Here is a 25,477-nt window from a genome sequence, read left to right on the forward strand (position 1 = left end):
CTTCCTTTACTGAACACATTAGTAATACTTAAACACAGCCAAAACACAGGTATTTTAACAGCGTGTCCTTCTTTCTCAATCTTAATATCTCTTGTGTCCTGTTAAATTACTAGTTTATTCAGAGAAGGTTTTACATGGCTCTCAGATTGCAATGAACTCCATGTCTAGGTTTGGCCAGCTGTGGTCAGTAGATTTCTGAGCAACAGAGATAATTTTGGATCAAGGATTACAGCTCCTATATCTCTGAACACTGCTGAAACAAGACTTGAAAATAATGTCTGCTCTGCTCTCCTCCTCTAGTTGAGATGGTGGTGTTGCAGTGATTGATACAAGCTAGACAGATAATCCATTCATAATAACCTTCGTTGAGAAAGTAAGCCCACAAATTTTGGTATATTGTATTTGGCACAATACTGCAAACCCTACTGTGCTAGAATATAAGAAATGGTAATCCTAAAAGGCTCTTAGCTGGGATGAAATATTCTGGAAATTATTCTTACTGATAATTTGGAAGGTCGTATTCTTGAAAGAGAATTTAAAATATAACTATTCAGATTTAGGCTTGCCTTCACGTGAGATGTAAATGAACACCCTTCTGGAACACAGTATGTCTCAATAACCTTTTGAGGAAAATATATGCCAGTAAGCATAGGACACCTGACAGCCAGAATTTCATGGTTACTCATCTTGGAGTTACTCATTACTTATCTGCCATGTTTAGTTTAGTAAACACTATTCCTCTTCCTAGTTTGACAGGACAAGTGGAACATCCTCAGAACTCTGATGTTCATTGTTGTCTTCCTTTCCAATTCCAGCTGCAAAGAGGTTGAGTGTCCTGCTCCTAGCTCTGCCACTGTGGCCCTCCTGGGCTCTGTGCCGACTCTAAGCCTCATTTGGGAGAGCGGACAGAGACCATCTGAGGGTGCAAGTCACTGCTTGACCCACAGCTGCTCAGCTGTCTCCTTCAGGTGGAACAGCTTTGCAAGGCACACTCAGAGCATCCTATTCAGAGGCACAGCAGTGTGGCACTATGTGGTTGGAGCTGGATTTGTTGGCGTTTAGAGGCTGTGGTGACCTTTACTGTATGAATCCGGAACTGGAAGATGGGAGAGAAATGAGTAGACATGGTAAATAAATTTGAACATTTATCTCAGAAATTCTCATCAGAACACGCTACACTTAAACAAAAAAGATTCTTCTAAAAACTTTTTTTCTAATGTTTTCTTAAAATAGTTAACTATACAAGTTATGAAATGGTTCTAAATCTCAGAGCTAGCTACACAAAACCATGCCTTAATACAAGCAGTGTTAGGACATTGTTCTGGTAGGTTATTTCTTTTTTTCCTTTAATCCATGTGGTAGAGGAGTAATGACTAAACACTAACCATGCCCATAATTTAGTAGTGATGCTTACTGGTTTATCTAGAGTCAAACAGATTTCAAATGCAACATGTATATAGGTACACAGTATAATTTTTCTTGAATATTTACCTTAGGGGGCATTTAATGCTTATAGTGTATATAACTCCCTGTATTTTCATGCTTGTCTTTTGTTAAGCCAAATAATTTTCCTGAATAACATTTTAAGATATAGATGCTGCTGTGAATATATTAGTTTCATTTGTAGGGTGGGAGCTGTATGCAGTGTGTTTGCTGGGTTTAACACTGGCTTCTGGTGGAGGAAGTGCATGCATGATCTATTGTTGCTTATTTTTACATTTGCAATGTCATCAAGAGTTGGGCCTACATCACACTAACAAAGATTAAATAAGCTTAAATCAAGAGAGCATTGTAAAGCAATAGTGGGATGTAAATTAATTTAGCAGGTATGTGCAGTACACATGACTATTTCCACTTCATAAAAGCCAGCTGTTATAGTACCGTGGTTTTCCCTTTCTCTTCTCCTTTCCCTTTTCCTTTCCCCTCATCTCTTTTCTCTGTGTCTCATCATGCCAGCTTTAAGGTATAGTTCATTTACAAAGTAACCATGTTCCAGCAGGACAAAGCCTCAGGCTCAAAGGGGACAGTATTCTCACGTCATGTCATTTTCCTTTCACACCCACTGGTGCTTCTTCCTCTTCCTTGCTGTCACCATTCTGCAAACCTCACATCTCTGCCATGACTTTCTCCTTTTTTTTAAATCCTTTTCCATCCCACATTCATTTTCCTATCTATCCATTTCACAGCTCCCCATTATTATTCTCATATGAGTTTAGGATTTGCAGAGTGCTATCTGAACAGCAAAATAGTGGACAGAGTCTTAAATTACAATATTTCTTCTTACATAACAGGGGTTCTTCTGCACTTTGAATCTTTTCAGCACAGTCTTTTTCAGCACAAGACCTGTGTTTCAAAAGCTTATTCACTGGTTTTTATTCTTGAATGCTGTCATATGACCTGCATTATCAGTCTTTAAAATTATCGTTTGTTCATTTATTATGGCTGATTGTTCATCTCTATCTTTAATTTGATGTAAAAACCTAACTTTTGCATAAAAAAGGGAAGAGCCATCGAGTTACAATAAAAAAAATTAATTTTACAATATCTTAAAAAGTGTGTAAGATATAAACTACATTTGAGTATCAAGTGACACAGATACCAAATCAGTTGCATACATTTTTCTGTGTAATTCCCCTGTAGTAAAAGAAAAATGTAAAAAAGGTAGTTTATATGCAAATATTGTATGCGTGCATAAGAAGAGTTTTTTTCTTTTAAAATATAATATCAAATGTTGTTATTAGCCAATCTTTTACAACTGCTTCCATCAGTGCAATTTTAAACTTTTTTTAAAGCAAGCAATTTTGCCTTCAAATATAAAGAAAATGTCATTTTTTGTAGTACTTTCTTTTTCTCTTCAAAATAGTTTTTCAATAATTACATGGTAGCTTTGTTCATAACCCTCTGAAAATCCTACAGTGGTACTCAGTATAAATGCCATCTATAGATTCTGTGATAATCAACATAAAAACAAAAATTAAATTTACATCTGGGAGGCGTAGAAAAGGAACAGAAAATGCAAGGTAGGAAGAAGAGCTGTCTACAAGCTGAAGACGCTGTGTACAGGAGAATTCAAAGCATTGCTTTCTAAACCCCTTTCTGCTGTGCATGTCGGGTATAATCAGAAGGAAGGATTTGCAAATGCACATTTTCTTTCAACGTCTAGATGTATTTGCTTTGTGGGAAATAGGTTTCCTTTACCTTGAATTGCATTTCTAACCATTAAGATTCAACCTCTGCATCAGCATGTGAGCTCCCATCCACATTGTATGTTCAGATATTTGTTTGGTATGTGATGCTTGAACACGTCTTAATCTGTCGTTTTTATGTTTCCTGGGAAAAAAAGGAAGCGTCCACTTATGGCTACAACAATTGATTTCTGAGTGTCTTCACGGTATAGATAACCAAAGAAGCATGGCTCCATTTTTAGATAAATCTTATTAGGATCCTGCAGGGTTAAGGAATGAATTGATTTGGTCTGTCAAACCAGCAGCTAATGAAAGAATGAGCTCTTACTGTTGGCCTAATTACTTATGATTAATCTAACCCAATCCCTTTTTTTTTTAACTGTCTCCATCAGGCCACAGAATAATTAGTTGTACATTCACTTTTTGTTTTCTTTTCCATAGTGAGTTAGAATATTTGATCAAGTAGGAATTGTGTTGTCCGGGCAGTATGCACACTTTTGTGACATGCATTTTGCCTTCTCTGTCATCCTTTATTCAGTGCTTAGCTTCCATCTGGCAAATTCCTGGTAGCCTCTGGGAAAGCAGTGTCATGTAACTGTATGGATGTATGTGAACACACAACCAAATTCAGAAAAGAGAAATGATTCTTCAGGGAGGGAATAAATGCTATACTTCCAACTACACTTGTTGACTTGTGAAACAGTATTTTCCATTAAAATTGTTATCTTGTTCAGAAATGCGCAAACCCTCTTGCTGACTTTGCAAAAGCGTAAGCAACAGTATCCATTAAGAATTTAGACGTTTGTGAAAGTTGCCCACTGTCTGCACTTAAGAGAACATTAGAACAGAGCCATCTGTGCAGGTACAAGTAGGTCCATATGACTGCTGTTGTGAAATTGTTTTAGCTGTGGTACCTGTGAGTCATATTGTTGTATTCCTTGTCATATTGCCTCATGCAAGCTGATGTGTTGTTCTCAGGCAGTCAAGCAAGTGGCCCAGCATGGGCAGGTATTGGCAAAGATGTTGTTTAAACTCCCTGTTTTTACAATTGAAACCTCTTCTGCTGAAAGCTTCCATACTTAATTTTGCAAAATATCATGTGATGCCATTACGCTGTAAAAGTCCAGTGAGATCTTTCTCTGTTCAATCTATGTAAGTTAATGGCCTCATTAACTTATCTGTGTGTGCACATGTGCATGAACACATGGACACTCACATAAATACATTGTTTGATGCTCGTCTGAAAGAAAGAAATCAAAAAGGAACAAAACCCATCCAGATGCGATCAGATGGTATAGGATTTTCCTGAATGTACTTCTTATGCTGTTTACTTAGTTGTAATGCAGCTTTCAGAGACAGATGTGAAATAATTGATCTTTGGCTGATTGGATGGAGGTGACTGATCTCAAATCTTTGCAGCAAAAACCAATCACGCATCTAGTTTTGTAGCAGAAAAATAATTTAGAGCTATAAGGGGAATCCTGCCTTCATTAAACACAATTCTTTTTGTCTGTGACATTCCTGTTAATTTTTTTACATTAAATTTAATACCTAAAGATACATTCTCCAAAAAATGTATCCCAAATATTATGTTCCTAAAAACATTTCTTCATTCTTAGAGCAGAACCCTGATTTATAAAAATAGTATGTATACAATTGTCTTTCATGTAATGAGTGACAATCTGAACGATACTTAGCAAAGCAGATGGCTATTTAGGAATTTAATCATGTGTTGCTAGGTGTAGGTTTGGGTTTGGAGTTTCGTTTTTGTTGTTTTAAAATTTGACTTAAACATTTAAGAAAAAGTTTGTGCATATATATTGTATGCCATGCTCTATAAGTATAAGTAATTAAGCTCCAGCAAATGTTGTAAGTCTTTGGAAATGAAAGGCAAAACACCAGTTGATGTCAGTAGTCCAGCTTTCAGTCAGCCCTGCAAGTTCTTTCAGTTCCGTTTCCCCATTCTGAACTTGTATTAGTTAAAATAAACTCTTAAATCATATCATCAGTGACCTAATAAGAACATTTTTCTACTAATTGATGTATCATATTGAGAGATAAGTACCTGAGAAACAATCCTGTTTTCCTTTTATTTCCATCTCTTTCCTCACAAATGACAAAAGTTTTCAAGGGATCAAAAGTCTTTTCTGAAAGTTAGCTGATATAAACTGGTGACCACAAAATGAGAGAAAGAAATAGAAAAAAGAATACCTCAGCAGAGTTACTACATAAGTACATTTTGTTGCAAATCTTCACAGCAGTAGAAAAAGCATCTGTTAGAGGCTTATTTTTCCTGACTTTTAATTACTAGTCATTGATTTTGGTAATTGCACACATGTACGTACACAATTATGCAGCAGGATTTTACTTCTGTGGTCCTATCTCAAAACTGGCTTTTAAAATGAGTGCCTGTTATTGTAAGTACTCCATAAGAAAGCAGTGCTCTGCTATTTTTGTCTTACTTTGCAATGCAGCATAACTGTTGCATTTACAACTGGTACAAGTTGGCTCTTTGCCATGCACTTAGAGCCATAAACTTACACTTTCAGCAAGGAAAATCTCCTGCTATCAGATTTTTAAGTGGTGACTTGCCAAGCTGAAATAAGGAAGAACAGACTTTTCGTAAGTGGTTGCGTATTGCTGTTGAAAATCCAATTACCATTTGCTAAATGTCCATCTCTAAGATTTAAATAATAGTTAAATGAAGTTCCTAGGTTTTAAGGAAAATAGGCATGCACCTAAATGGTGAGGAAGACCATTACAGGACTGCACAGCAATCCTGGGTGCCCTCAGGAATATTTTATATTTTACATCATGAAAATACATATTGTTATTTAATTCACTTTAGCTTAAAAAAGTATAGTTCACACTGAAGTAGATAAAGTGATGATTATTCTGGAGTTACAGAGAAAGAAGGGCTACTAGATACATACTTAGTGTTTCAAGCCTCAGAGTAAAGTTAATGATGCATATAAATCATTATTTATGCAATATACTTATATAATCTGTACACTCACGCTATAGAAACAATATGTAAGAGGCAACAGAAAAGTCAAAGAGATTGAACTTGTATAGTTATGAAGCAGTTGGACGGGAGAGGTATGCTTGTGTCTCACAAACTGCTCTCTTCCAGTGCCACAAGAGAGAAGGAACCAATAGAAGGCAGTGGTATATCTCAAAAAACAGTTTGTTGATTTTGTTTTGCAGGAACATATCCCACTGCCCCTATTCTGGAAAAGCCTAGCTAGTGCTTCGTACATCTTTGAACCCTGTTCAAAATTTGTGCTTTGGGGGCTGCTGGGAGGAGCAGGTCTGCTCACGGTTCCCTGGCTCCCTCCTCCCCTGTTTTAATCTATCTGGACGATTCAGCATGATCCAGCCTTCATCAGTTGTAGCTTCTGCGAGCAGTCTATTTTCAAACACCTTCACAGGGATCCAGTCTCATTCTAATCTCTTTAGACACATTGTAGGCGGTTTTCCTGAGGACTATGTCTGTGGCAGGTTGGAAATTTCGTTCACTCCCAACTATTTTTTGTGTCTGTTTCTGAATGCAAATATCGCCATGAAAATATTTTGTCTGCCCAAACACAGCCTTCTGAAAATTCGAATAAAACAATTTTTTGTTTTATTTTGGGATTTTGCAAGCCTTAAGGGAGAGGAGCGAAACATGGAGCTTGAAAACAATTTTGGGGTGTCTAAATATATTGGGTTTTTTCAGGAAGCTATAAGCAGTCAAAAGCAGAATTGAGTTGGCAGTGAAAGCACAACAGACATTATGCTAAAACCATGCTATGAATAACATCAGGACATCAAACAGTCAAATACATTGGCAAAAATGTGATGATGAAAATAGACTGTATTTTACCCGGTCGAGAGGATGCCCATTATAACAGTGAGGGATAGAAACTATTAAACTTACATAAGAAAGCTTCATGTGTCTGAACTGCCTTTAAGACAGTTTGCTTTCTATGTGGCACACAGACAAGGATGTAAGAAGCGTGTTTTTCTTTCTTACAGCTTATAGAAGAAAGGGGGGACGACATTAACTGCAGTGGGTTTCCTACCTACCTGTCTTCAGCTTCGTTATGTTAGCTATGTAGACTGATGAACTGTAATTGTTTCCTGGCTACCATTGGTAGGAGATTGGGTGACAAAGGGTTTTGGAGCACTGCTAGGTTCCTGTTTCTCTCATTGATCTCTATGAGAACAATCATTATGATAATGATTCTAATCCAAGCTTCTGTAATACAACTGAGTAATAAATGCTTCTTGGTTAATTTGCCTCAATTAATGGGTCACCCAGTGTAGCTGCAGCAGGTTGCAAGTAAGTAGCTTTCAGGATCTGAGCCCAAATGATTATAGGTTTTCTTTCCCTTTATAGATGAAATGGATTCATAAGCCTTACTCAAATGAATCGCTCTTGTAGTCATTAATTATAGTATACACATGTTAATGACATCATTATCAGAAGATAACATAATGTCCCAAGGACCACGTGTTACAGTTGTTTCCTGTGCAAACAATTGTGCTTGATAACACAGCTTGTCAAAAAATGTCAAAAGAAACCACATGGTGTCTTGAAATGATTGTGAAATTATCATGTGTCACAGCTATGTATGTCATAAACAATACCATCATGACTGCATTTTTCATTACCTTCTTGGGTAAGCGATACTGAAGAGAACAAACAATTAAGATTTTGAACATCTCAAGTGCAGCACATAATGCAGTACTGAATTGTTTAAAGCATACCCTGTGACTGAATTGAAATGCATTAGTCATGAATTGAGGATATGCATAGTAATAGGCAATATTAAGGACCTCGGGAGAATTTTCTCTGGGTTTTTTTTTTAATATAAACAGAAAGGAATTATGTTTTTTTAATAATCTAGTGTTTAGTTCTCTTTTAGCACCTCCCTTTTAGCTTGTATGAGGGCTGGATAGTAAGCTTGTAGGAGAGTTGCCATTGTAACTCTTATTTTAGAAAATTAAATCCTCGTCAAGTGAAAGTCAGTGACAAAGTTCCTCTGGACTTCTACAGGACCAGAAATTCACCCATGTGGCCTATTGAGCTTTAGAAGTGTGAGTGATCTCACTTACACCCTTGCTGTGATTAAGAAACAATTTCAAGCCCGTGATTGGCATGTGGTTTTGCTGTTGACAGTCACAGGAACAGAGCTGCTCCCGTTATCCAAGGCAGCAGGGCCAGCGGGTGTCTCACAGCACTTCACTGCTAAACCCTTTCTGGCTTTGCCTCTGCACAGCCCAGTTCAATAAGAAAGGCTGCCCTCCTTCTTTTTGTTATCTGTGAGTTTTGGCAGTGTTTCCATCTTTTAAAGTTTTCCTTCTGAACTATGAAAGTGTCAATTTATTGAGCTATATATTTTTGGTTTTCCTGTTTTTCTTTTACTGAACTGAGAAATGTAATTATTCTCCTTCTGGAAGTAAGCTGTACAAAATTGCCAAGAGCTATGGGTTCGACAGGCACAGAAAGGTTGAACCATTTTCCCCGGGCTGCAAAGGCTGCTTGTTACAGGGCTACCGGGAGCTTTCCTCCTCTAATGCTGCCTACTCTGTAGGGTTATGTGGGACCTGCTGGCAAACAGCTCCATAGAAGAGCTGTCTATATCATCATCTTCTAGAGCTATGCTTTTTTTAATCCACAAGGCTGTGTCTTTAGATGCTGTAATAATAACAATAATACTTCATTAGTCACGCAGTAATTTGCTGTCAGCAGCAATGTGGATGAAGGGTGCTATCCAAACTTTGTTGCTCCATCGTCTTTCTGTAACCACTGGATTTCAGAAAGTGTGTGCTCCTGATGCTGATGCTAGTTTACATGAAAAATACATATGAGTCAATGAGCGTGGCTGAAGGAAGTCCAAGATAGCTGACATGCAAATATTTTAGAAAATTTGAAGTTGAAAGACTGGTCTCTAAAGCAACGTTTTAGTTTACATTTTTTAACTCTATGGTTCTAGGTGATCCCAAAGGAGAAAGAGAAAAATATCTCAGAGGCTGCTCTTGAATTATGTCTTTCCTTACCAGTAATAATGACATGGGAACTCTTGACAGATGACCTATTTTTACACTTCCTGAGAGGTTTTGATAAGATTAAGATAATGATTCAGATTGCTTTCTGTTTTCACCTGAATTGGAGTACCAAATCTTCCAATGTTCCCTACAAAACTAATTATTCAGGTTTACAGTCTTGCAGCTACCAGCCAGCTCAGCCCTCATACATGCAATAAATTACCAGTGACCCCTTTTTCACCCCTTTGCCTCAAAGTCCCATTCTCTGCAAAAGACACCATCTAATTAAAAAACGCAACAGGGGCCTGCTCAGACAGGAAGGTAAACTTAGAGGGGGGAAAAAGATTTCTGACATTATAGGGATTTATTCTGGCAAAATCTGAGGCAAGGGACATGAGCTCTGGAGAGAGAGACGTAGGAGACTAGTGAGATTTATGAGAGGCTGGCAGAGCTGACAATAGAAACTGGAAGAGTTACTGAGCTGCCAGCAACTTTGCAAGCTTTGGAAAGAAAATCAAAGGATTATTATTTGTTAGCAGCAGTATTAAAAATGTATTTAACTGACACAGGGCTGAGAAGGCTTTTCCTTTCTTCGGTGCTGCAGATATGACTGCATTTATAATTTTTTTCACAGTTCACCAGAGTTCAGCTTCCCAAGGAGCTGTTTGTTGTAAGACTAGTTCTGGACTCTCTGTCTCTTGGTTGATGCCGCTCATACAGAACAACTGAGTCAAGTACAAGCATAAATACAGGAACATTTCAGTAACCACATAACTTTAAGAAGTCTCCAAGTTACCCTTGGAAAACCTTTGTTAATTATGAGTTTGGACCTTTTCTTTTCTAGCTGTTTAACTACCTCAAAGACAGCAAACATATGCGATGTATTATCTGTAGAAATAATTCACTGTCTAGATAATCAGGATGTATTTTTAGGAAGATTTCAACTGCACTCAGGGATGTTCAGCAATTTTGCAAAGCAACTTGAACACCTAGAAATAAAGGAAGGAACATAACATCTGTCAAAGAAGGTGAGAAGTAACCTTCTAGGAAACCTTAATTTTGCCACAGAAAATAGAGTAAAATGAAAGTATCTTATGTGTCATTCAGCAAGCCTAGCCAAAAGACCAGTCTTCTTTCTTGCTTCATTTATTTACTATTTTCTAACCAAGTGCGTGATCAAAAATGAGGCAGAAATCGGAGAAGTAGCATCACTCGCTAACTGCATAACTCTGAGCACCATGTACCCCTTGTACTAAAGGAGACCTTATCTTGTGGGAAAACAATGTTTGTGCAATTAAAGAATGTATCATCAAACGTGATCACAATAAAATAGGAGACTGTTTGGAAGTTTCAGTTATTTTGTTTATTGAAATTTTGGGTGCTTTTATTTACTATTTAAAATAAGTTTCTTTCTTAATCTATATAAGATTAATCTAGAGAGGGTATCTTACAGTTCTGTATATACTTTAATTCTTACATATTTTTAAAGTTTGCCACCAGTAGATTCTGAATACTTAGTCTTCAAAATAGACTTCTGTCATTCAAGTTGCAGGATCCAATACTAATGGAAGAAGGAACAAACTCTTTGAGTCAATTGCTGGATCTGGAGACTTGGACAAAGCAGCCTGGTTGAATAGTCCCCCATTTTCTTTCCTAGGAACTGAGGGAAAAAAACTGTTGTCCACTAGATGTCCTGAAGGTGTCCAATGCAATCAATGACCCACTTACTAGACAGAAAAGAAAATAAATTGGGGTGGAGAAGCAATCTCCTTTTATCACCCTTTTCCTTGCATAAGTAGCTAAGATGATGTGGGAATCTAGTGGGTTTGTGCCAGTTTAGAATTGTAGTTACAGCTGCTTTGACAGTGACAGCACCTACCTTTTTAGAACATCCATATTCAGTTATTAGTTTGGCATTATGCTGATATTTTTATTATTTCAATTTATCTTACTAGTAAAGAAACTGAAAAAGTCATGTAATTTTTCAGCATCTTTCAACCGTGAATTCTCAGTGAAATACTATGGGACAAAGGTGTAGCACTTTAACAACAAGGGGGTTTTCATGACAAATTTCAAAGAACAGACAGGTTTTCCACCAGTTGACAGAGACCAAAAGAGAGCTTCTCAAAACAAAATCTCAGGATGTTTTTTTACAGAATCTTAGGTAATATGATAAATCTTTCATTACAAGTAGCTACAAAAAAAGCTGGGTTTGAGTAGTTATTTGCAGAGGAGTAGCATGGCTATACAACACAAGATTGTGTCCTGCCAATCAATCATGCAGTCTGTTTTTAGTAAGAAACATAGAAGAATTCATCTATGGGAAAATTCATTAAACAAGAAGCTGACTAGAAGCTGACTAGAAATTAGTGATAATTTTACTTCATGGTAAATAAGAGATTTTTTTCCTCTGGTTCAGTAATACCATAACCTTTTTCTCCTCATGGAATGAATTAAAGAGTCAAGAATGTATTCCCAGGTGACAACCAGGAAAGCCATGTCCCTTAGAGTGATTTTAGCTTTGTGAATTTGAGCGATTGTACGAGCATTGTTTGGCTGAAAAAAAGAATCAGTTTTGAGAATTTTCATAAATTTTCATAACTTTTTTTCCTTTTCTGTCAGAATTTGCCTTTTGAAGATTTTTATAAGCGTGTTAGTCTGATTTTTTGACACGTTCAGAACTGTAATATATACTCTTTTTTCTCCTGCTTTCAGTGTTTTATGTAACGTCTAACTAGGAGATCTCATTTGATAAAAGCTCCTGGAGTGGGTGAAGTGGCAGTACCAAGTTTTAAAACAAACTGTACCATTTCTGTGCTTATGTCATAGTCTTTATAAGATAAGTAGCTCTAACTATTGCTTAATAGAGGGTTTCTACAATTTAAAAAAAAAAAAAAAGATTTATCCAATTGGTTAAGCCATTGGCCATGTGTCTAATTAGTCAGGTCATGCAAGAAATTGAAGAGCCTGCAAACCTGATAATGGAAAGCAGTCTTTTGCCTCTTAGACAGTATTTGGAATCTGCCTGGATTTATGGTGAATGAAGTAGCATTACTGTCTAAAAAGTGTTTGGTGCTCTGAATCCAGTTTCATAACAGAGACAGATTAACAAGAAGGGAAGCTTGCACATCAGCTGATGACTTTTGCATTTGTTTATGAATAAAATAAACAGAAGAGTTCCAGGTCATAGGGAAATGATAATTATGAATGACGGCTCACTGAAAATTATGATTTCGTTTCTCTGTATAATTTCAAAAGTTTTTCTGGACAGAAAAATAAAATGTTAGATATTTGCACAGACAACAGTTGAAAGTAAATGCTTAGTAATATTCTAAAAGTTCCATCCATTGGCTCCCCACCAGTAGATTTCACACATATATTATTGCCCAGGAACCAGGCTCTGAGGGACCAGTCCAGCCACAGCTGACTACAAATCCTCCCAGATGTCTCAGGAAGATGGTACTAAAAACTGAACCAGGAACTGTGGAGCTCAGAGCTTGATTGCACCCATGGTGTCAAACCACAGGCGCACTCAGGGTCCTCAGCTTCATCACAGGGGGCTGGGAAATCCTGAGACCCCCATTTCATCTGAAGTTTTCACCATTTTCAGATTACCTGTTGTGGAGCCAAGGACATGTAGGGCATCCTACTTTTACAGCTGGGAACATGAAAGCCCTGATCGCTCCTTTCCAAGCCTGAGCCACCCACCCAGTCTATTGGGCAGCACTGTGCTATAACCAGGGACCAAGAAACCCTTTTTTTCTGTGTAGTCATAAAAAGTGGAAGGGTATCCCAAGAAATAGTGGTTAGATGTGATGCAGAGAAATGAATTTCGAAGCCTTGCTTGACCATTTTTACAACTTGATGTACTTACAGCCAAGTTATAAGCTATAGTGGGATGAGTATTTCTGTCTGCTATAGGAAATATTTCATTTTAAAAGTAAAATAAAATATTAATTGAAGTAATTGAAGATGATGAACTAATAGTTTTAGTCTGTCTTGTTTTACTTTGTTTGTGTTGCTGACCTTACCCAAGCCTATATATACAGTGAAATGTTTGTCATGCTAGAAAAACAGAACATGGGGAGGGAAAGGCTGAGGCATTTAGATGCAAGGTTGTGTCCTCAAATAGGCAGTGATTGTTGACTATATTGCTTACTCTGAGTGTTTGAAGTCTCTTTTTCTCATCTTTTGACCAGTAATTGACTGCTGAGCTAAAAAACCCCTTTCAGCAATTCCTTTTGTCAAAGAGACCACAGTCTCATAGAAAGCTTTGAGTCAAAGAAATTAGCTGTTCTCTGGCAAAAAAATGACAGTCCAAAGTCCCAACAGGAATGGCTCTGAAAAGCTTCTTACCAACTTACAAGAAACTCTGAAATGCTTCATAGAAAGAGCAAGACCACCCCAACAAAACCTGAAGATAAAACCTGACTTCCCTGTCTAAGTGACTAATAAGGTTGCTAGATAATGCATAAACCCACAATATTCCATTGTAAGTGATTTTTCCTTTTATAATGTCATATAATTTTAAAAAATAAAAACAAAACCCAGAATCACCAAATCAGCACTTAAAACTCCTGGATTTCCTAAAGCCAAACTCTTTGTATGAAGATTATTTAATAAATTAGGTAGCAAGTTTAGATCTAAGTACAGGGTGTGTGTGGGTGTGTGTTTTTTAAGGATGTGATTAAAAAAGAAACATTTGACAATCTGTTTAAATAAAAAATAAAATAAAATTAATATTTGTATTGCCCCTGTAACTAGCTGCTTCATTTATCATATTCAACATCCATCATATACAATATGTCAAACCATGCTTAGAAGCATGACTTCCTTCTTACTTTGCTGGTGGTTACATTATCACCACTGCCATTTTGGCCTCTGCTTTTGGGTGTTCATTTCTATGTGGAAGAGGGAATGGGAGTTCCTATTCGTTTGAAATACAGTTTAAAGGAAAAAAATAAACCAAGTCCTTTGAACTCCTTATAATGTTCATGCTGGGGGGGGGGGGGCGGGTACTGCGGAGGAAAGTGACCTGCAGCCCTGTGCCATGTGCTTTGTTCATGAGATGGATGGCTATAATTTACTCCTGCCTGAAACACTAGTATTTACGATGCCTTTCCTTGGCCGAGGGGTAAAAACAGTCTCCAGAGAAATAGAAACATTTTTTTAAGAGTGTCTTGAAAAGAGAAATCCACAGGATAGCTGAAGGTCAAGGGAAGGTGGCAATAAGGGTTGCTTTATCTTCTTTTCCAGGTACTGAAATAATTCTCATTTGACTCCATGGAAAACATTTTTTTTTCCTCTCTTACTCACTCACACACATGCGCATATGCATGCATGCAAACACAAACACACACACCTTGACCCCAGTTATACAGGAGGACCCCAGTTATACAGCAGGACAACAGCAGGACACTGTCAACATCAGGAACAGTAGTGTAAAATTTGGCTTTAAAACTCCTTTTCAGCTGTTCTCTGGCCCACAGCTGGATGAACATATTGTCTGCTTTGAATAAGCCAAAATAACCATAACCCTGGTTCAAATTAGGGTCCACTTCCTCTGGCCTTAAGCATTTGGGTATGGGATCCAAATTGTAAACCATTGCTTTTGTCTGGAAGCTTTATTAATTGTTCAGTGCAATAGTCCCAAAATACTCAGTGGAAAGGCCTAGCCTTTAGATTTAATAAAACACTGCAATGACATGATAGCAATGAATGTAAAAGGCACCAAAAAAAATCCCCGAGGGGGTTCTAATTTTAGATTTAGTCAAAGTAAGTGAGAATTTTCCTTTCTGACTTTCTGCTGTAGGAGCCGCTGTTTATTTATGGGTAAAGGTAACTCACAGAAGTATTATCCTGAATATCTTTACTTTATAAATATTTTGTTTATCTAAGCCCTCTTTGTTTTTCTTTACTAGTATTTTCCTCCTTCCATAAGACATGTATTAAAAAAATTGTTAAGTACACAAGTTACCTATCAGTTTTTCCTAGACTGTGCAGCCTTTAAGATGGTTCCCTGCTTTTCTAGAGATGTTATCCTTTTACGGACCGACTTGAGAGATCTGTTTTCCCAGCAGAAGCTGCTTGCATGCTGAGCAGTCAAAGTAGATAATAGACCTCATAGTGGAAAATAAAAGATAGAATAGATCAGGAATCAAGTTTGTTGGGTTTCAGCAACAAGCAGAGCTAATGCTCCATAGTTGGCCAGACCATTCCCAAACCATGCCCAGATGGTCTCTGTGACAAGGGACAAATATTAGAATTTTGACTGGAGAAATCAGATTGATGGCCCTTAAAATAAATGTCTTCAGAACTTTTTATTAGGGTCTTATTCTCCCCAGCTGAATCTCCTTTCCTGTCTTTCCTGAGACATCCTAAATCTCCTCAGTTAACAGAATGTAGAATTTCAGATTAGACCCTTAGCACTTGATTCACCTGACTTCAAGCTAGACTTCTAAAGGTTGGCTGTAAAAGTCTAAGCAGCTCACCCTGAGCTCCTTCTATCTTCAATAAGAAGCCACTCATCATCATTAAGGCAAGATGAGTGGCCCTCTAGAAGGTTTTGTTTCTCCCCAAGGACTGACACAGAAGAAGTCCTCATTTGACTAGCTGAAGGCTTGGATGACTAATTTTTAGCCACCTGAAGTTAGGTTGAGATGAATCCCACTGACTGGTTCTGTGAACGTGCTCTACCTCCATGCACAGGTGAATGCTTTCGTGTATATATGCAAAGCAATAACGTTTCTGTTAGTATTAATATGCAGAATATATATGTTTATATTGTTTGTGTTAATGTTCTTATGTAGAGAATGTCTACAAAAATATAGAGTGTTGTATCTTGCTGATTTTAATACATTTGAGGTCTGTTCCCATCATCAGAGTATCAGATGTTATTGGTCTAGTTGCACCTATCTAGACAATAAAAATATAATTCACTCTGAAAGGCTAGATGAGACTAGTTCTACAGAGCTCTCTTATACATCAGCAGATAGTATTTCATGGCTTTTTAGCTCAGAACTGAGCTGTTATAGACCCAAGTCACTGTGTTTAAAAGTATACTTACTTGCATGAATGAGCAGTGAATGAAAACCATTAATGTCCCAGCATGCACTACTCACCAATACTAATTTTTGTTGTAGCCAGAGTTTCTTAGTGTGTTTCTGCTTCATTTAAACCCGTCAATACCTCAATTAGTGCTTGCTTCTCTTCCCCTGGGAGGGACATTTACACATGTCACTTCACAGACTCCAAAATCTAAAAGACTCATGGGAATTGCTGTGTCATAAAATATAACCTGATTAAAGCTTGTGTTTTCCAGTGACTTTCTGCCCCCTTTTTTTTTTTTTATTTTAAAACCATAAACTGTTTGGGTTATTTTTAATGAAAGCACACAAAAGGAAAGTTTAGAGCACAACAACTTGTAAGAAAATGAACACTGTCCCGTGTAATTCTAGTCTGGTTTTTACTGATTTGCATTCAGTAAGTCACAAAAAATTAGAGCACTGTACTTTACAGTTACGATAGCAATACCGCTCTTATTTAACATTAAAACTTGATGCCATCTTGATGGCAGAGTGAATTCAATTTAAGATCAAAGCATTGGAGAAGTTATCTAAAATTATATATTGCTAGTTTTAACTATTTAGCATTCCTGCTCTTTCCAGCCTGACTTTTATACAGGGTGATGAAAGATCATAATTGATTTGGAATAGAAAGTGGCCCAAGAAATTTATACTTAATGGATACATGTTTCTAATACTAATTTTTAGGCATCCATACTTTTCAACAATGGTGGTGATGGTAACTCCAACATTGTCCATTAATTTCTTGTGAAGGAAGATGGTCTTTGTCTCAGTCTTCATAAATCACAATTATATACATGCTAATGTAATTTTTTGTAGATCTTTGACCACTTATTTTTGTTTTGACAATTAGGCAAGCTTTGATGAAACTGATTTTCCACTGCCTCATGTGGGTTACCATCATTTGTCACAAATTTCCACAGGCTTTTACTATAACTGACTGCAGGGAACAAAGCTGTCAGCTTATCATTTCCCATTTTCTTTCTCTTCGTTATTAGGAAGTGCAGTTAGACAAAATGGGAATTGAAGCTGCATGGCAAAGCGAAAGAAAGTCACATTCATTTCAGAACCATGTCAAAGTCAAAGGGAAGACCGAGAAATATAAGCAGCTGCTGGTCTCATGTGTATCATTTGAAGACAGCAGTTTGCACTCTACAAACATAAAACTAATGCAAGAAAAGACCTCAGGAAGAGGAAAGAATTGCCTTTGCAATTTGAGAGAAAAGACCTTTTTTATTTTATTAATGTGTCTTTTGGTTAAAATTCATAGTTGTCATGCAAAATAAATCAACTCTTTTCCTATAATGTGACCTGAAACCGCTTCTGAGTGAATAAGATATGAACCCTAAATGTTCACAGCCTTTACCCTGACATATTCAATCAGATCATGAGGCGCTGGTGAAGCTGCCAAGTACGCAAGACATCATTGTCATTCTTATTAAAGCTTAGCATCAAACAAGGCCTGTTCTATCTTGGAAACACATGTTTGAATAATACTTATAATCAAAGTATCTTCATTTATATCAGTGGAATAGCTAGCTGAAATGGTATTGTAGGGTGTGCAGAATCCTTGTTCATTCCCACTCAGGGATTTATTTCTTTTTAGAATTTTTTTTCAAAGATTACCTTGTATGGTTGTCCTAATATCCTAATAATGCAGTTTCTACATACCACTCAGTCTCTTGTTTTGATATGGGATTTGTAATGCAAACTTAGGTAGCTGGGACATGGACTGGTCATGTCTGTTTAGTTTCTCTCTATTATTTATATATCATAATTCTCATGGACGTCACTCTTCACTAAATAGAAACATAAAGATGCCGTTTCTGTTGTGCACATTCTCTGTTTCCATGGTAGTGCTGGTTTTCATACTGTTCTGGCAGAAAATTATTTTGCTAATAAAACTGCTTATGAAGCTCTTGCCTATTGTCCAAAAATCCATTCATCTAACAGTTATTAATGGAAGTGTACAAAAAGCTACTAGCCCTCCTTTTAGGGCAGGCTGGGGGTAGAGGGTACGCTGATTTGTTTTGCTTTGTTTTAAAAATATGTTTAGGAATATATTTATCAATAAATTTTCTGAATTTATTTCGTATACACTGTAGAATCCTGAAAATAAAGCTGAGTAAATGATTCAGTCTGTCATACTAATTCATCAAATTTTTACTTCTCCTCTCAAATTTCTCAGGTTTATGTGTTTAAAATTATTTTTCTTAGTCTGGAACCTCAGCTGCAATTAATTTCAAAACATTTTCTTTTGGAATTTGAAATTCATGCTGTATTGATTACTTACATAATTCACCTGGTATTGTTTCTATTCAAGAGCGGCATTTCTTACACAACAAATTCTTTACTAATTCCAAGCAATATAGTAAAATATTGCATTCAAAATTCGCTGTAATGAAATATTTAAATATTTTACATTCAATTTTTAAGTATTTATCCTAAAAAAACATGTCTCTGAGGGAGGTTCACAACAGATGAACATGAGTAGGTCAGAAACATGAAGTTCATTTTCAAAATTAGTCAATATTGGTAGAAAATAATTGTCATTAATTACATGTCCATTATTTTTGTGAAAATAACTTGTATTCATAAAAATGGGATGCTTATTTTTGTGTTAACATATTTCTTTCACCCTTTGAGACATGCAGTTTGTTTTTTAGTCTTGGGCATCTCTTGAGGATGAGGACTAAGAGCATTATTTTCAGCTGCTGGAGACGTCACAGTTTTACCAAGAAACTGTGTGCTTAAATTGAAGTATTTGAGCAGTCCTATTGATTTAAAATTCTCTGCTAGATTCAGGACACCATTTGAATTCTGGAGAGATGCTACTTAAGTAAGCAAAAATGTCATTTATCAGAAAGGGAAAACTAAATTCAAAAGAAGAATTTTAGCAACACACTCACTAACTCCTGGAAGTCTACTAAATTTGAAAATAAATTAACAAATAGAAATCAACTAATTATAGTGTGAGAGCTGGTCTCCATTAAATGTAAGTAATGTATTTGCATGGGCTTTCTTTGCCTGAGCAAAAGTGGATTGAGGAAGAGGGAATTTGTTTTTGAGGTAGAAAAACCTCATTTTTCATGGACAGAAGAGTATTCTCACTGTGGCTGATGAGCATGAGAGGACATGATGAATTTGGCTTAAATATTAAACCGGAATTTTAATTATTTTTTTCAATATATAGTCATTTCAACTTTAATGCAGTTTTCTCTTATGACAGCTCCTATCCTCATTCATGATGTTATTTTTACCCATGGTTGTTTAAACTGCATCAAAGGTCCATAGTCCTCTCTTCTAGAAGCTGTACAAGAAAAACAGATGGCATTCATCTTCCCTCATTACAGCACTAGGGCGCACATCTCTGGAACTGAGCAAGGCATTGCAGGTTCCTGAATGATCAGTGTAAAGAAGAGGCTTTTGAGGGCAGAGTTCATCTGGTTAGAAGAACAACACTCTATAAGTATCTTTCTTTCCATTGAGGAAGTCTGCGATGCCTAGCTTGGTATAGATGCTTGCAAGATGAATCCCACTATGGTGACAGACATTTCCCCAAACTGCCCAGTTCGAGCATGCTCCAGTGAAGGAGCCAAGTTATGTGGGAGGACACTCTGCCAGAGCAGAGATCGTCAGACCAAGAGAAGTGGAGACATGGTAAGACATGTTGATATGCCTGGAGTCGCATCAGTGACAGAGTCCAGGACATGTCTGTTACCAAGCGTGCTCTCAAATTCTCACTGTGTTCAGTTATCTCCAGATCATTATATCATTAGATTTGTTTATCTGCTGCATCTTTTCCATCCTCTGTCTCAAAAGCAACTTGAATCTGCATTAATGTTTGGCTATGATCAACAATCTAACTCTCAATACAGCTCAAAACACATTGTACAGTGTCACATGGATTCTCCCCATTGATTGTGGTGCTGGCTGTCTTGTATTCCTCTCCTCACCACAGCCAGGTTGCTAGAAAAATACCATTTGGACACTACAGATAGCAATAGCTCTTAAACGTACTGAGAACTTCAGTCAGTCTTAGAATCATTTAAGGATGCTACAAGGATATTTAGTGTTTAATTACAAATTAAAAGATAGGGAGCCTTTTAATTTGCTTTCTTCCCACGTGGCTGTTTCCATCTATGAGGTAAAAGAGAGAAAAAATAGTTATCCCCCTTGCCCCCCACTCCCTACATAATTTTTAAAATGAATGTGAATTTTGGTTTTCTAGTAATTCATTAAGGTTTGTTCTAAAAGGATTCAAAAGTTTCTGTTACTTTGCTCAAGCTTTACCTAACTTACTATAGCCTCCTTGTTCTGGATAATGAGAATCATCTTTGTCAAGGTAATTAAATGTTTTAATTTTTATTTGCATTCAGTTCCTGATAAAACACTCAGCAGTAGCAGAGAAAAGAAAGTCAGATTTCTCAGGAAAGGTCCAGGTTCAGTTTTCTTCAAGAGTGGGACAAAAAGGTTCTTGTTTTGTCTGAGCCAGTTCCATGATTCTTAAGAATAACCTTGGCTACTGAATTTTGCACTTTGATTTTTAATGACGAAATTGTTAATACTATAAAGCAATGAGATTACTCCTTACTGGGTTGCCACAAAGAAAGGGGAAAACAATGGGTTGACCTAGGAAAAGGAATAAACAAATCAGTTTTCCAAGTGGAAGCTCAACTTTAAACAGAGAAATCTCCTAGATTAATGCTGCTAGCAGCGATATGCATACCTTGAAAATGAAAATCACTGTAATCTATGTACTGTAGCTTCTATTTTGTCCAGTTTTAACCAGTAGACCTTTAACAACACCCAGCACCACATGGCATGCTTCAGAGAAAGACATGGAGAACCCCAGAGGAGAAAGAATTGGATTAATTTGTCCCATACGGAAGCCTATTCTAAAATCCTGGAACATGATGCTATGCATTCTTTGAACATACACAGCAAATTCTCTTATATAAATACATATCATTATAGGTGTGTGTGTATAATGTATATTTGAAGAGATATAAAGGATACCCACACTTAATAAGGCATCTGAATCATCCTGATATATTTCTAAATGTCTTCACTTTTTTTTTAAGACATCCTGAGAGAATATCTCATGCATATATAGTACAGATTTAGTTTGCTTATTTACAGTTTTCTAGATTATTTTGTCAGTAAAGAGCCAGCATATTTATCTCAGTTATTTGCATCAGTAATTTGATTAAAGATAGTTGGAGGATGAAGAAATACATTGCCTAAAATATGCTTCGGAATTTGGCTTTGTTACCAGAAATCTTTTGACATAGAGGAAGATAAAAAGAAGAGCTTGTGGTTTAGGATCATTGGAGATAAATCGTAAAGAGTAAAAAATCAGCTTTGGAGAAAGGGGAAATATTTAGCTGTGAGGCATTGCTATGGCAGTAAGGAATCCATGTGGAAGATTATGTGAGAGGAAGGGAAGGATAAGCAGGGATAAAGCTATATCTGAGGAATAAAGTCATCTTTCTTTATGTGTTTTCATGCTGCTCTTATTAAGAAAGTTTGTTGGAAAAAAATTTGAGCTTCATAAGCCTGCCTCTGTTTTTTAAAAAGCAAGCAAGATCGCCGTGGTGTTTAGTTTGGCAATGTCACCCATCAGGGGACTCTTGGTAGACAACTGTTTTGGAGACGCAAAAGTGAGGAAGGAGGCTCTGAGACAGGCTCCTCGAGGTCCGTGGGATTTAAGTCGAAATCCAGACGTCCTGCTTTCTGTGGGTGCACACTGTGTGCTCCTGTCCATGAAGCAAGTGCAAGGCTCACCTGCTCCAAACACTGAGCCCTCCTGCCAGGGGCACAGGCACCCCAGGAGCTCAGGTATCTCGTGGGGAGGCACACACCACCCCTCACCTCCTGGGTGGGCTAAGTGCATGCTCCCTCCATCACCAGAGAAACTCAAAGCAAGAGATACTGATGGGAAGGAGGACTGCCACTGTGGAGAAAATCACTTAGGTCACTTGGGAACTTGGCATGGCTTAATTAGGGATGGGAAATGAGGTTGGAGGAGGAAAACATTGCTGTAGAAGTTAGGGAACATGTGAGAACCTGAGGAGGTTGCAGCAGGAAGAGGAGAGGGAAAAGTGAAGGGGACTGGAGTGTGTTGCATTGAGGAAGAAAGAGGGAGATGTGGAGAGGTGTGGCAAATGAAGAAAGAAGGGACATGTGGGAGGCTTGGGAGATTATGGAAGGAAGAAAGGTGGTGGCACAAGCTAATGATAGTAATGTGGACTCCTTAATAGCCTGCCACTCATTTGAATTGAGTCTCTTATTAATGAACAAAATGCATAAAAGGATGTGTTGGTCTATTTTAGGTGTTGCAGATGAGGGCAGATATGTTCAAGTGCACATACCTGCGCTTACAGGGCCCACAGACCTGCAGCTGCGTAGGCCTAGTATGCTAGCTTCTGTGTTTGGAAGCAACAAGCAACTGGGCACAAAAAGTGACTTTCTGAAAGTAACCTCCTTGTGGGTACTAGCACTTGGAGAGACGCCAGATCAAACTGAAGCTATTTTCATTCTCTGGAAGATGGAATCAGACTCATCCTAATTTTCTATTCTGATTATTCATCATTTCTTATCTTTGAATGCTCCACTTTGACAAAATGAATCGGTACCTAATATCCAAAGAGTTAAACAAGACGTACTTCATCACTAATACATACCAGTGCCTAAAGAGCCTCATGTCTCACGCAAGACCTTTCTAAGAGTTCTTCCTGTAATTAGATCCCATTCATAACTCTAACCCACAGCTCCACAGCCCTGTTAATTTTCAAATCTGTTTGTTTTCGTTCAGGAAGCCTTTGAACAGAAAGGGCTGCATCCTGACATATTGCCGTATCCAAGCATCAACAACTTTGGCATGTGAAAAGGTCATGCCACCAAGCATTAACATTTCAGAATAGCAATTATAGTAATTCATTTAAATAAGGATTTTTTTCTGTCCAGTAGCAACAGATGCAGTCTATGAATGAGGAAAAACCTGTGCCAATGTCATCTTCTTAAAATAGAGACCCAGAGAAGTTCGGGTGGAATGAGTGAGTTGTTCTGATAAGAAGAGGCAAATGTTCATGCATAAAAAGAAGGAGAGTGGGGCTATTGCAGGAAGCAGCCCTGGAGTGCAGAGCTTAGAGAAGGGACTCTTTACTGGGACCTCATATGCTTTGAAAGGAGTGGACAGATTCATTCAGAAGAGAGCAGTTCTATGTGCTGTCCAGGGCTTTCCAACTTCTCCCAAGCAGGGAAAGGGCCAGAACTGAAAGGCAGACTCATGGGCTTTGATTCTTCCTACTCACAAATGCCCAGATGCTATTTATTGCTGGACAAATCATATGGGATGGAAAGGACAGGCTACTGAGGACACCAAAGAGACTATCTTGTTTCAAAACCGCCATGTTTTGAGGGGTTGCAGTAAAATACTCTAAGGATTTTTTCTTCCTATTTCCAGAAAAATTTTATTCCAAAATGTGAAAATACTTGAGGTTTAAGCCTATTCTTGCTAGCAAGAAAGTACTTTTTTCAACATTAAAATCTTTTAAAGTCCTAAATGATAAATGAAGTTGACAATTATGTCCAAACTGTTCTGCACATACCTTCTGAATACAATAACAACTCAAATCTAGCTAGGTTTATTGTCAGTTTAATTATACTTTCAGTTCAGTACAATTTAACTATGCACTCAGCACATACATGGACTGTAAGCTCTTTGGTGCAGAGCCTTTTAATTTTGTACAGCTCCTGGTTTAATTGAGCCCTCATTTTGATAGGTCATTACTATAATACAAAATGGTAGAGCATATATTTGTCAGCAAATAAAACAGTAGCTCATCAGAAGGAATAAGAAATTTTTATCAGTTCTTTATTGGCCCCATACCTGAATGCTTATTACTTACAGTACCTTTATGTACTGTGAATAGTTTAATTATGTTACAAGTTGCCCTGTGAGCAGCAAAACAAATGGAACCAGGTTTCCTTTGGATTTGCATGTTCTTGTCTCTACAGCCCCACTGTCCAGTTGTCCACTCCCAGCTCCTCTCTGCTAAGTTCCCTTTGAGACCCATCTTCCGTCTTAAGAAAATTCTCTTACACAGAAATGAAAGTAAAATAATTTCTCACATTTTTGGCCATCTGGTCAAATATGAACAAGCTGAATGAGACCCAGACTGAAGGGTCAACACTGTATCATCAGACTAGTCAGCTCACTGAAGAATGACCTTTTTTTTTTTGTCTGTTTTTAGTTCCAGCTATGATAACTTCCTATCCAAATACCACCTTGGCAACACAAGGTCAAAAGAAGGAAATGAGCTGCACAGCACATGGAGAGAAACCCATCATAGTCCGCTGGGAAAAAGAAGACAGAATCATTAACCCTGAAATGTCCCGTTACCTTGTTTCCACCAAGGAAGTTGGAGATGAAGTGATCTCTACTCTGCAGGTAAGAAAACAAAGTGACACATGACTCACCTACATGCGTGAGAGTGTTGCTTGATTTGGTTTTGGGAGGGATGCACAGCTATCTCTGCCCTACAAGGTCAGAGCCCCACTGCTCGCTGCACCCGTGGCACAGCCCTGGAGAGCTGGCAGCAAGAGGAGGTAGAGGAAACCTCTGCATCCTACCCCCCAGAAAAATTAGTCTCCATCTTCCTGTGCTCCAGAGGCAACAAGAGAGTGAGCCTGGCTCGCAGCTCCCCCCATCCTTTCTCTCTCAGGAGCAACATGGCTCATGCCTTAGCCTGCCCTTCCTGGGGCACCACAGCTGTTTTGAGTACACTGCTGATATGTGTTGAGTGAGTATCTGACCCCTAGCTCTGATATGTGTCAGGCTTACCTTCGCCAAAATCATTAAGCTGTTTTGAGATAAAAATGCTGTCTTTTTAAAGTACTTTTTCTCCCTCCCTTTCACTTTGTGAGGCTTGTGAGGCCGTTTTACAGTCGTGTTAGTCATCAGATTCAAATTGAGATGAAAGTAAAAGGTACATGTAGATATGTAAGTAGTATAGCTACTGCTGCCAGTAGTATTTGGCATTTATTGAACACAGTAGCAGAAGTCACCAAGTCACCTAGCAAATGGTCATAGTCTGCATCTTCACTTCTGCTTTTGTGACAGGCAGCTGTCTGGTGGTTTGGGAACCACGCATCTCGACTTGCCCGACA

The 25,477-nt window shown here is 37.7% G+C and overlaps 1 protein-coding gene across 2 annotated transcripts in view; it reads left to right on the forward strand.

Moving 5' to 3' along the window:
- DSCAM (DS cell adhesion molecule) overlaps positions 1-25,477 on the forward strand; it is a 410,765-nt gene that overhangs the window by 270,114 nt on the left and 115,174 nt on the right. For both annotated transcript variants that reach the window (XM_059818552.1, XM_059818562.1), the window contains one exon: positions 24,562-24,758. In XM_059818552.1, coding sequence (XP_059674535.1) covers positions 24,562-24,758 — 197 coding nt within the window. The remainder of the gene's footprint in view (positions 1-24,561; positions 24,759-25,477) is intronic.

This window comes from Gavia stellata, chromosome 1, assembly GCF_030936135.1.
Source record: "Gavia stellata isolate bGavSte3 chromosome 1, bGavSte3.hap2, whole genome shotgun sequence".
NCBI lineage: Eukaryota > Metazoa > Chordata > Aves > Gaviiformes > Gaviidae > Gavia > Gavia stellata.